Genomic DNA, 13,964 nt, shown 5'->3' with positions numbered 1-13,964 from the left:
TATAATTAGTTCTAAGTGAAATTGTAAGTTGAAGTGAATAAGTATTGTTCTTTAAGAAAAATAAAATATTTGGTCCGTCTTTTCCATTGAATCTATATATTATAATTTCTCAACATTAAGCTTTCTACATCAAAGCGTAATATAACTCGTGATGTGATTAACTTGGATTTTGGAGTGTTATAAGCATAAATATTTAGATAAAAATATTTAAATTTTTGCAATACTTATATAAATTTCACTAAAGAAACCCAGTAGCCACATGATACTACAAATCAAAATTTTGAAATTTTACTATGTTTACCATAAAAATATAATCAATCAATAAATAAAAACAGTGGACTCAAATGTTATAAAATAAAATACTAGAAGGATTCAACACAAAAAATTAGTTGAAAGATAACAGTTAACGTACCAAACCTTGTGTCAATACTTATTTATTTATAGTGTTTGTTTAGGTTAAGGTTGACACCTGTTTAGAAATCCTTATCCTTATCTTTAAGGAATCTGAATCTTGAGACGAATCTTTATCTCATAGGATTCCGAAAGATTATCTTGTGATTAGAAGTGAAAGCCCCTCTTGTCGAATATAGACCTTCATAGATGTCTCGTGACTGCTATCGTTGAACTTGGACCGCTGTCATTTGCACTTAAATCGCTAGTTCCCGTACATGGCCTATTAACTCTAAAGATGGTGGGAATGATGTCATCCATGGGATCTCATTTTTGTATGATATTAGGCCATCTTCAAGGGCTCTCTATTAGAGAGCCCTCGAAAATCCAGCTCCAATGGAGCTGGATAAGCTTGCTGCAAAGATGCAGCAAGCTTGGTGGTACTGCATATATGCAGTACCACCTTGCCTATGCTGCCGCAAGGCAAAGTATTATTATTTTTAAATCTAATTTATTTTTAGTGTTTAGTTTTTTTTTTATTTCATGTATATTTTCATTTTTTGTACATGTATTATTATTTTTTTTATTTTCTTTTTAAAATCTAATTTAACTTTTAGTGTTTAGTTTTTTTTATTTCATGCATATTTTTATTTTTTTTTGTACATGTATATTATTTATGGATTAGTTTTTTTTAGAAGTATTTGTGTTATTTAATTTTTAATTATAGTGTTATTTGATTTTTCATTGTGTTATACATGGATATATTTTGATTAATAATATAAAAAATATAAATGTTATGTGAAAAATTAATATAATAATAATAAAATATTTAAATAGTAGATAAAATAGAGTAGATGGTTGGAGAAGTTTTACTATAGCAACTCTATATTTAAAGATAGAGTTGAAAAAAAATAAAGATAGAGTAGGAAAAATAGAATGCACGGTTGGAGATGGTCTTAACAGTTGATTGAGAATTTGTATTATATGTTTGACAACACACCACATGTCTGTTAAGTTAATAATTCGATACTAGATACTCAATAATTTAATATACTAATATAATTAATTAATTAATTAATTAATTAATTAGCTAGTTAATTGTTTTCTATTTTATTAATTAAAGTGTATAATTAAAAAAAAACATTCCATAAAAAAATAATGTTGCCATAAACATTCCTTTCTCTCAAACATTCTATATACACAGAAATTAAATCTGCACACTCTCCTTCAAGAATTTTTTTTTATATTTCATCTCAAATTCAAGATTTGTCATACATTTTTAAAATAAAATCTTTTTTAATTAGAACTTGCGGTGTATAATAAGAATTGAATTCCAAATTTCCACCTTAACCGTACTCCTTCAAGAATTATAAAATTAAATTCATACATTGTTCCGGGATATAACAAAAAAAAATTCCAATTGAGGAATCTTATTTACGTGGTGGTATTTTTCCAATTGTGGAATTTTATTTAGGTGGTGGTGCGTGGGAGTGGGACGTATAATGAAATTATTTACATTTAGAAAGAGAGGGCAATCCTTATCAAATAGCAGTAGGTTTGTACTAAAATAGTGAGATAATGACAGGACCGCGCGGACACAGAAGACGCATGTTTTTGTACTTTGTGTTTGCACCCTATATAAAGTGCCAAACCTCACTCACTCACTCTTAATATTCTCTGCCTGCCGATTCGATTGAAATGGATGCTATCACAACAAATGTTCTTCCCAATTTCCCATCAATGGCTTATGCCACTCCTGCTGCTGTTGGTGGTTTGTTCTTCTTTTATTCCCTCAAAAAATTGGCCTCCAATCTTAGGAAATCACGTGCTACTCTCCCTCCTGTACCAGGTAATCGTTTTTTGGGTTTCGATTTTTTGTAATTTTAGATTCCACTTCACCCTAATCGAGTTGAAATGGTGGTGAAATTTATGCAGATGTACCAGGGTGGCCAGTGATAGGGAATTTGCTGCAACTCACAGAGAAGAAGCCCCATAAAACGTTCACGAGGTGGGCTGAGATTTATGGCCCAATCTATTCAATTAAAACTGGTGCTTCTACCGTTATTGTTCTTAATTCAACTGACGTCGCCAAAGAGGTATAGCTTTTTGTTTCCCCGGCTGCTCTTTTAAAATCGTGAGAATAGCCACCCTTAGGATTCGGGGGTTAAGGGGCTTGATCATCCACTGTTCGTCACAAAATACTGAAAATTTTATAAAACTGGAATGAGCTACTAATCTTTTTATATATACCAATCCATAAATCACCATAAGCGTCCTTATCACCGGTGAGAGTGAATTTTAAATCCGTCACTGTGATTAATGGTAGGGTTTGGTACAATATGGTTTGATAGAAATGTAATTTCCATCTGTTTAGAGTGGATCGGGCTGTTCGGTCTTATCATACATGGCATGGTTGATGACATGTCGCTTGTGATATGTCGCGTGTTTAACACGCACCAACTCTAATTTATTTTAATTTTAAGGGACAAAGTGAGTATTTTTCTAATCTTAAACTTCGTGGGTGGTAATTTCGGGATATCCCTTTCAAAATTGCATTATCTCATGTCGTTGAGAGGTTTTACTATACGCGCGGACTTTAAATTATAAATTTTAAAATATATGATATAACATTAAAGTATTGATATAGCGTACTAATGATGTAGTGTTGCACGTGTAGTATAATTTCTAATGTTATGGGTACGTTTCATATGGTTAAAAAGATTGTTAATATACTATGCGTCTCTTAACTTGGCCAGAAAAATTGATTGGTCCTGGACGATTTCGTTCAGGGTATTATGATGTATTGATTCCTTAAAAGAATAATAATAATTGTGTCAATTGCTGTTATTCGGATTGTCTTGGAAATATTGTGATGCCAAAAATTGACATATCTACTAAAACTAAATACTAATCCCAGGTGCCTTTGTTGTTAACTTTTGCGTTGTATATTTTTTATGGCTGTTTGTGCTTGCTTTTTTAATGGGGGAATAAGAAAGTGTACTTTATTGTGTATTTATTTGTTTATATTTATTTATGATATCTTGATTAGAAGAAAGGTTGTGCAATAGGTGTAGAGTTTTGACTTTGACGTTAATCTCAACTAATAATGTTTTTATATTAAATAAAGCATTCTGTCATTTTCACCTGATTGTTTATCTTAAAACCATACTTATGTTAAAGGGCTCAAGTCAATGAGTCTTGACTGGACAAAGCGAGTCGCTGTTTAAAAGGCTCTCGCCTTATGCACCTCCTTTAGGCCTTGGAGCGTGAATCAAGACACGCCTCATTATATAGTGTTTTCACTAGGTTAATCTTAACCACTAATCTAATTTAAATAAGATTAATTTTAACTCTCGATCTAAATAAAAATATCAAGAGACATAACTAAATATAGAAAGACTAGAAAGGGATTAAGAGCAGTCACATAAGACAACAGGAGATTAAGAGCATCACGTAAGACAAGAGGGGATTAAGAGCAGTCATGTAAAGACTGGAGGATGATCTTGATGATGGTTATTAGTTTTTTTCTTTTTTTTTCTTCTTCTGTGTGTGTGTTTCTTTTCATTGACAATGAATGGTTATTGGTTTAGTAGCATTAGCAGTAGGTTAAGACGTTAAGTATATGTTAATATCTCTATGAAATGGTTTTACGTGGTTTTATTTTGTTTGTGTGGTCGTAGTTGTATTTTTTTGGTTTATGCTTTAACTAGTAATAGAGTATATATTTGTTTATTTATTTTCTGCACCTCGTGTTCCTCAAGCGTACGCCTTGCGGTGTGCGTTGATCCTATAGGCTTCAAGGGGCGGGTTAGATGAAAATGAACTATAGAAGAAGAATGAGATTAAAGACCCTGAATAAAAGGAGAAGATTGTGATGTAGATGAACTATAGAAGTAGAATGAGATGAAAGACACTGAATAAATGAAGAAAACCGGTATGTAAAGGAAGAATACTGGGATGAAAACCTTTGATAATAGAAACTTTTCATGGGTCTTCTTTCTTTACATCACGGTCTTTTTCCTTTATTCAGGGTCTTTCATCTCATTCTTCTTCTATAGTTCATCTACATCCAGTCTTCTTTGTTTATTCAGGGTCTTTCATCTCATTCTTCTTCTATGGTTGATCTTCATCTAACCCACCTTCACACCTTAGTGGGACTTTAACAACTATGCCTAAAACTTTGATCAATATATACCAACCTAGCTAACCTTGGCTATCTTATTCTTACTAGAGCTCAGGTTTTAATCAAAGTAAATTAATCAGATTATAATGTATATATGATGGGCTGCTTCAAGCCTTTTGATCAATATATGTATACATTAAGTTGTTGTTGTTTACCTTAGCTGATTTTCCTTCTGAAAAAATAGCTACGAAGCAGTTGTTTCTCAATCTTAACCGAACACAAACAAAAAGAATCTAAAAAAAATGAGGACCAGACGGACACTAAATCCAACTGAGATGACTTCTAGTTCCCTTAGTTTGCTACCTGTTTTGCAATTTTCTACGCTAAACAAATATGAAGTTTGAGAACAAACGATTCTGTTTCAATTCCCCTAAGTTTATAGTTGATCTTTTGGATAACTTCTTGAATAAGGAATGGAAATCGCCTGCTTGTTCGATCCGAAACTAACTGATTGGCTTCCAACTCCATGTTTTTCTAACTTATTCAGGCCATGGTGACTAAATATGCATCAATCTCAACAAGAAAGCTGTCCAAAGCCTTGACTGTGCTTACCCAAGATAAATGTATGGTTGCAACAAGTGATTATAATGAGTTTCACAAGCTGGTGAAACGCTATATACTTACTAATGTATTAGGCCCCAATGCTCAGGTTTGCTGTCCTAATTTCCAAATATGCAATATGTTGACTTGGTATTAACCTTTTCGCTCATTTTTCGGGTCTATTTGATCTGCAGAAGCGACACCGCGGCCATAGAGACACCTTAGTTGAAAATATTTCAAGCCAGTTTCTTGCTCATACAAAGAGCTATCCTGACCAAGCAGTAAATTTCAGGGAAATATTTGAGGCTGAACTTTTTGGAATATCATTGAAAGAAGTGAGTTCTCAATAGTCATGTTTAATATGTAATCAGTTGTATTTAACTTAACCAGAATTGATTTGCATTTGCAGGCATTAGGGAAGGATGTGCAATCTGTTTTCGTCGAAGAACTAGGAACTAGTTTGTCGCGAGAGGAGATATTTAATGTTTTAGTGCTTGATCCAATGGAAGGTGCAATCGACGTGGACTGGAGAGACTTCTTCCCGTATCTGCAATGGGTTCCTAATAAGAGCTGGGAAGCGAAAATCGAGCAAATGCATTTCCGCAGGCAGGCAGTGATGAATGCCCTCATCAACGAGCAGAAGAAACGCATTGCTGCAGGAGAGGTTTGGTGTCTTTGCCTTGCAACTTTATGTGCTAATTTCATTGAAATTTGTCATACTTCTCTAATGCAATTTCTGAATTTTGAACAGGGGATAAATTGTTATCTTGACTATTTACTTTCTGAAGGCACACTTGAAGAGAAAAAAATCAGCATGCTGGTTTGGGAGACGATAATCGAGACATCCGATACAACTATGGTTACTACAGAATGGGCTATATATGAACTCTCAAAGAATCCGTACTTCCAGGTTAATTGAGTTGCTAATGTATACTACATTGTATCTACATTGTCGTTGTTTGTAAATCTCGGTATCTTGTATAACAGGATCGGCTGTATCAGCAAATTCGAGATGTGTGCGGGTCTGAAAAGATCACAGAGGAACACTTGTCTCAGTTACCTTACTTAAATGCTGTTTTTCATGAAACCATAAGGAAATACAGTCCAGCTCCGATTGTTCCTTTGCGATACGTGCACGAAGATACCGAATTAGGGGGATACTATGTTCCTGCAGGAAGTGAGGTTTGTCATCAGTTTGTTTATCTAAGTGAAACATTTTCATTGAACCTGCAACAAGTTTCACCTTATAAAAACTGTATGTGCAGATTGCTATTAACATTTACGGGTGCAACATGGACAAGGCGCGGTGGGTGAATCCTGAAGAGTGGAATCCAGAGAGATTCCTCGACGGAAGCTATGATCCTATGGACATGCACAAGACAATGGCTTTTGGAGCTGGAAAGAGGGCATGTGCAGGTGCTCTTCAGGCAATGTTGATAAGCTGCACATCAATTGGGAGGCTAGTGCAAGAATTTGAGTGGAGATTGAAAGCCGGAGAAGAAGAAAACGTCGACACTTTCGGGCTCACCACTCGCAAGCTGCATCCATTACATGCTATCATAAAGCCAAGGATCTAATACAACTAAGAAATCCTTGTTATCTCCCAGATTACTAATAAAATGTTCCTAGCTGCTCTATCTTTAAGGCATATTATAAATGAACTTGTTTTGCTTTCTGCATAATAGAGTTATTTAAGATCAAGCACAGTAATTGCATTATAGGCATAAAAACACATCATTTTGAGACCAAATTGATTTGCAAACCCCAACCAGGGAACCAGTGCAGTGCCTAATAATGAGTGGGATGAATCCATTAGTCAAACTGGCACACCGATTTGCAGACCCATTTTCCCACACACATCGAACTGCATTCTCGGACAAGAAGTTAAAATTGGAACATTGACCATTCTTAACTTTTTTTTTTCTCTCATATCCAATGTATCGTTTTCATCAGTTATATAGTTAAAAATTAGGAAAATTTACAAAATTGGATCAAATGGGAGACCCATTTACTCAACTTATGATATATCTAGACTATTTATGTGTGACTTTTTTAAAATACCCCAACCTTTCATCTTCCCCCCTTCACCTTTATCTTCCTTGCACGGTTTTTCTTCCTCCTCTGAGACCTTTGATCTTCCTCTCTTTCTTTATATTGCGAAATCTGCACCATTTTTTTCATCACTATGTCTTTCTCTTCTTGCTCTCTTTATCTCTTGATTCTTCGTCTTACTATTTCTAAAAAATTAAGTTATGGTTCTTCATCTTCCTGTTTCTTCTCGTCTCTTAGTTTCTTTACGAGTGAGCTTGTTTATGTACACAATTAAAGAGTTATTTACGAGTAAACTTCATAAATATAATTAACGATTTACTCACAAAAAATTCATGATTAGATAATTTTCTTACTGAACCAAGTTCAAAAAGGATTTTGAACTCGAAACAAGCTCGAAGCTCGGCTCGAGCTCGTTTATTTTCTAATGAGTCGAGCCGAGCTTGAGCAAGCAAAAGCTCAGCTCGGGCGCGAGCTCGTTATATTTATGGCGAGCCGAGCTTGTGCAGGTCAAAACTCGGCTCGGCTCGATTATAGCCCTATTTGTAACGCGTCTTCCATAAGTAGATTCTATTGGGTTGTGTTATATTTTGGTTTGGGTGGAAATGGGTTGAATTTGCAACTATAAGGAGAGTAGGGATGCAAACGGGACGGGACGGGACGGGACGAGGAATGCATTTCCCATCCCCGTCCTCGACTACTCGGGGATTCCCCATCCTCGTTAATAACATCAACATGCATCCATGGAAGATTATTCAACAAGAAGAAAGAAAGCCTTTGGCTTTGGAAACACAAAAACGTTCGAGGAAGGAGAAAGGCGATGAAGATGAAGAGTTCATAAGATTTCAAAGTACAATTAATAAGTCTGAAAGACTTATAAATTACATGTCGGCAACCTTTGAGTTGCCAAAGGTAATTAAGTCCTTTCACCAAGATCAGGGGCTTTTGTGTCCAAATACCTTTAGGTAGATTCTAGTGTTAGAGATAATATTCTGTATTATCTCTATCCCTTATCTCTAGGATATTTATCAGCATATTATAGAGATAATAGGGTAAATTACATCAAAGGTACCTGAATTATACCTCAATTCACACTTTGGTACCTAAATTACATTTTGTCACAAAAATATACCTCAAATATCAATGACTGGACAATTTAATAATTTTAACCTTTGCTAACCAGTCAATTTGAATTTCACAATTAATTTAACCATTTTTAAAGTGTTTGATCAAGCTCTCCTCTCTTCTCTGTTTCTCTCTCCTAAAATTGCATAACTAGTTGACAAAAAAAATTTTCTCTCTCCTCTTTCATTCTCTCTCTAATTTTTTTCATCCCAAATCTACGAGCTTCTTTCCCACTGCCCTCCATTCATTCATCATTTCATGGTAGCCTTTTTTCTTCAAAGCTCATTCTCGACTGGATCTTTTAATTTTTGTGCTTTTAGTTTATAATTTGTGTAGAACTTAATTGATGTGGTCCTTATATTTCATTTTATCTTTATTTTGTGAAAAATTCATCCAAAGGAGACCAGCTAATCAATTTCTACTTACCTGTGTTAAGCATTGGTAATTTTAGATTCAGAACAATGGGTGTTTCTTGCTCTCTTGTCTTTTAATTTCTGTGATAAATAGTTGCTTTTAGATCTCATATGCGTTGGGTACGTGATAGAGCTCCAGGTTTACTGCTTGCCATCATTTTTTGAAAAATCAAAATCATATGATGGAGCATAGCCGCAGTATGTGATGGTGAAGATTTAGGTACGGTGGGATATAGAGAACTGTCGGGTGCCTCAAGATTTCTTTGTGCAAATTGTAGAACGTCTGACATTTAAAAACCAGCGGTTGGAGAAAACGATTCATGGAAGAGAATGGAGTTTGAGATCAAATTTGGAGAAAGAAAGAAAATGCAGGAGAAAATAAAGAGAATGGAAGATGGAAGGAGGAAGAAGATGGCAATATTGTAATTTTTATATTATTTGAGTGTTTGTGGGTCCCAAATTTTTATTAAAATTGGTCAACTTTCACATTGACCATTAGTGACCGGTAAACCGTACTAAATTGTCCGGTCATTCGTGCCTGCAGGAGCAGCTTACCCCACAAAAGTGAGAAGCATCAATTGAGGTTGATCCGAAACCACCAGCAGAGAAAGCTGCGGAAAGCCTTTGTCTCTATGAAAGTTACGGACCAGCCCGTGAGCCAGAAGGGCTATTCCAACATTTTGGAGAACCACTTTACATTGGCACCTTGGCCGGGTGGATCCGTCCCACTCTCCGGACCTTGAGTGCAAAGGCAGAAGGGGGCCGTGTCTCAGTCCCAGTGTGGCTGGTCATCCGAAAGACCAGCTAAGCATCATTGGTTCGCAGAATCAGTAGTGTTAGAATAATTTGTTTACGGTAAGGGTTCGCTTTGACTGCCATAACTAAAAGACTGGCCAAAGGGCCTTGGCAAAAGAGGTTCACTAGCCTTGGGTTCCGCTTTACTGACACAATTGAAGAGGTCAGGTCGCTTGTCCACTTTTCATGCATTTAGGACTCTTTCTAAGGAAGACGAAAGCCGAAACCTACCGGCTTAGGGGCAATTGCTACGAAAATGGGTGTATCCGGAACGGGGTTCCGCTCTCTAAATGGACTCGTTAATTCAGGTATATTTTTGTAACAAAACGTAATTCAGGTACTAAAGTGTGAATTGAGGTATATTTCAGGTACCATTGATGTAATTTACTCGTACTAGCATTTATCTGCAGGATAATTAGCTTGTAGAGTTATAGTTGTATTCCTAAGTTTAAGTGATAAACTAGGATTATACTTACTGTTAAGTTATGTATTACGATTATACTTACTAAGGTATTTATACCTATGATTAATTGAAATCCTAATCAAGGGAAATTACAATCACACACACACACTCTCTCTCTCTCTCTCTATCTCACCGAAATCTCTCTCTCCTAATACTAAAATATTCCGCAACATCAACATGGTATCACGAGCAAGTTCCGGTTCGGTAGCCTCGGGTTCCCTTCCCCAGTCGTCGATCAGCGTCTTTGTCGAGCCGCAATTCACCGCCGCTGCTGCTGCGCAATCGGAGATTGCGGCCTCACTGTCCGCAGCTCCATCGTTGTCTGCCGCGGCGCCTCTGTCAGCAGCTCCGGTGATTTCTTCTCTCTTCGTCGCCGGTTCTGAATACATGGTGGTTAGTGCTTCCACTTCCTCGCTACAGCCATCGTCTGGATGGCGATTTGATTCTCCATTCACAACACCTGAACAATCAACGGTAACATCTAGGTACTTATTTGACAATAAGGACTCTGGATCAATACCACGAACCAGACAAATACAAACAGCTCCGCATCTGTTTCCACCACTAGGTAATAATTCTCAACCAATTATTAGACCATCTTTTGGCCCTCCCCCTTCATACCACAGTTCACAATTACCCTCCTCCCTGAATTCACACAATTCTGATTCTTTTCTCTCTTACCCTAATCATGAACAACCTAATTCATCTCATCATCCTATTTACTCTAACTCCACCGCCAACTCTGTCACTGTGACTTGCCCTGCTCCTCCGTATGTAGCGACTCAAATTAAATTAACACCCTATAATTACAAAGCCTGGAGAATGGCTATTGTGTCTACCCTAAAAACTCATCACTACTTCGAGCACATCATCAGTAATAATCCACCACCCTTAAAGTTTTTGCCTCGAAGTAAATTTTTGTCTGATCATGATAATATGATGCTTAACCCTGCCTTTACTGCTTGGGATGATATTGAAAACACTGTCATGTCAATTTTGTTACATTCTCTCACTGAGGAAATCTATCCTTTAATCACTTGTTTTCATTATGCACATGATATTTGGGTTGCTTTAGAGGAAGCTTATGGGATCATTACTAATTCCAGACAGTTTCAATTGAGTTTAGAGCTTCAAGCTCTAGAACAGAATGATATGTCCATAACTGAATACATGCATAAGCTCAAAACCCTTTTGGATGATTTTGCTGCTTCAGGAATCCCTTATCCTATGCATTTGCTACCGTCTTTATTATATAAAAACGTTGGTGAAGCGTTTAAATCATCCATTCAAAATCTTATCACTCAAAGAGGCATGCATGTTAGTTTTTATGAACTGTTGAGCAATTTAAAGGTGGTGGAAGGTTTGGTTCAATCAACCAAGAAACCTGATTTTCTGCTACCCACCCCAAGTACCAATTCTCTTGAAGCACATGTCTCTACTGTAACCTCTAATGGTGTCATTAAAAAAAATAAAAAACGGAGAGGTGGTAAGTGCTTCAACTGTGGGGATCTTGACCACTGGGAAGACAAATGCAAGCGCCCGAAGGGCTATGCGACACAGGCAAGGAATTGTCCACAAGCATATGTGGCGTGGCATACACCTTCAGACCCATTCAATGGGCCCATTCAGCCATGGTATCCAGACACGGGGGCCACAAATCATATGACGGCTAACCCTAATCAACTTCAGCGACTACTTCCATATCCTGGATATGATACGGTTCAGTTTGGCAACGGGCAAGGTTTGCAAATCTCTCACTTTGGGCAATCTGAAATTAATAATCTTCATATTAATGATGCTTTACTTGTGCCTAAACTCACCAAATCTCTTTTATCTGTTAAAAAATTCTCACGTGATAATTCGTGTTTCTTTGAATTTTGGCCTAACCATTTTCTTGTGAAGGATCAAGCAACTGGGGAAATCCTGTTACGAGGTCCGAGTAAGAATGGGCTCTATGTTCTTCCACCCAACTTAAAATAGGCGCTAGTTGGAGAGAAAATGTCTTTTGAACGGTGTCATGCGCACTTGGGTCACTGTCAGAATCAAATAGTTAGCAAAATTTGAAAGGATAATCATCTATCTTCCTCAGCACCAGTCAGTAGTTGTCTTTTTTGTCCTCTAGGAAAATTAGCCAAGTCTTCTTTACCTTCTATCAGTCGTTCTAGTACTTTTGTTTTTGAAAGTTTGCATTTTGATGTTTGGGGCCCTGCCCTTATTCTATCATTTAATGGACATCGTTATTTTTTTATTATTGTTGATGAATTCACTCGCTTTAGTTGGTTGTTCTGTTTAAAAAATAAAAGTGAAGTAGCTTCTGTCTTTCACAATTTTCTAGCAATGATCAAGAATCAATATAATGCACATGTTAAAAATTTCTACTCCGATCTAGGAGGTGAATTTTAAAAAACTTCAACCGTTTCTACAATCTCATGGAATTTTGCACAAAATTGCGTGTCCACATACTCATGCTCAAAATGGTATAGCTGAAATAAAGATTAGGCATGTAGTTAATACTTGTCTAACTTTGTTATCAAATGCTTCTTTACCCCTCAAATTCTGGAATTATGCCATGATTCATAGCATGCGGTTAATCAACAATCTTCCTACCAAAACCTTGAATAATAAATCTCCGTTTCGTGTATTTCACAAAAGAAATTCGGTTTATTCATCGCTACGTGTTTTTGGTAGTGGCATCTTTCCGTTACTTCGTCCTTACAACAAACACAAGTTTGATTTTCGCTCTAAATTGTGCATTTATTTGGGTCCATCTCCTAATCATTCGGGAGATTTGTGTCTGGATTTTTCAACTGGACGTATCTACGTCTGTCGGTTCGTGCGTTATCATAAGGACATTTTTCTGGCTATGCAAGCTGCGCCGTCGCCTATCTCCACTAGTGCCGGGTCGGAAGCACCGTCGAATGAACCTCCGTCTATTCTCGGACCTTATCCAGGTAATTCTCTAACTTCACTAATCAAACTCCTAATTCTGTATCCTCTGCGCCGATACTGTCATCTGGCGAATCGGCTTCGTTGACACCGTCAATTTTTTTACCAAATATTAGACACATGCCGTCTGCGTCTGCCCCAGAAAATGCCTCGGGTATTCATTCACCCATCGCGGTCGTTGACAACAGGAGTTCAGACACGTCTGCGTCGGACAAGGCCACTACAGTCTGCAATCAGCAGCAAATAGCGCAGTCAACTATGACGATAATGGTGGATTCTGCGTCGCCTTTGCCCTCCACGACGCCTGCTGTAACGGCTGCTCCTGCCCCCTGGTTCGATCACACAGATGTGTCGGCCGCGGTAGATGGTACCGCACCAAGCGATGCACTGCCAACGCCCTTGGCATCGACTGTGACTTCCGCAGTCCCGCGTGCGCATTCAGGAAGCTCTGTAGCCACTGCATCTCCGACGCCGACAATGTAGAAAAATACGGAAGCATCCACCTCACCAATCTTTCGGTTCTGCGCAAATGCACCACGGACTGCTGCTCTTCCAACTCGATGCAAACATGTAATAACACTTCGTCATTCCACTATGCACTCTCGAAAGAAGTTTGCGGCATTGTATGTGGAGCATCCCGGTGGACTGGTTGATCCAACCTGCTTCAGCAAAGCACAAAAACTAAGTGAATGGCGAGCGGCGATGTCTGATGAAATTCAGGCGCTCCTTACAAATGACACATGGACATTGGTCCCACGACCGTCAGGACGTCATATCATAACTGTTGGGGTTTAGTGTCCTATAGACAATTGTTCTAGGATACAAACTTAATGTAAATTAATTGTTCTTTATATCATTTGTTTTAATGAGATATATGTTTTATAACTATATAAAGGCAATACCCTTTTAAGCACTAAATAAAGTCTAATAAAAGGAAATCCGTAAGTTTATTTAAAGTGATTATAAAGTGTTCATACAAGCATGAAGTGAGACAAAACTTTATAATAAACTAATAAACTTAAAACCACCCCAAGTCAAGTGATATGTTTAGGATTGATAT

The 13,964-nt window shown here is 37.2% G+C and overlaps 1 protein-coding gene across 1 annotated transcript; it reads left to right on the top strand.

The window, feature by feature from the left end:
* Positions 1-1,971: 1,971 nt before the first annotated feature.
* Positions 1,972-6,795, top strand: LOC136234879 (ent-kaurene oxidase). Its single transcript, XM_066024367.1, has 8 exons — positions 1,972-2,239; positions 2,326-2,486; positions 5,061-5,222; positions 5,308-5,448; positions 5,523-5,777; positions 5,865-6,023; positions 6,101-6,295; positions 6,379-6,795. The coding sequence occupies exons 1-8, from the start codon at positions 2,089-2,091 to the stop codon at positions 6,688-6,690; spliced, it is 1,536 nt and encodes a 511-aa protein (XP_065880439.1). The 5' UTR covers positions 1,972-2,088; the 3' UTR covers positions 6,691-6,795.
* The last annotated feature ends 7,169 nt before the right edge of the window (positions 6,796-13,964 follow it).

The sequence above is a fragment of the Euphorbia lathyris genome, chromosome 7 (assembly GCF_963576675.1).
Source record: "Euphorbia lathyris chromosome 7, ddEupLath1.1, whole genome shotgun sequence".
NCBI lineage: Eukaryota > Viridiplantae > Streptophyta > Magnoliopsida > Malpighiales > Euphorbiaceae > Euphorbia > Euphorbia lathyris.
Note: the sequence above shows the minus strand (reverse complement) of the source record. Positions and strands in the feature narration are given on the sequence as shown.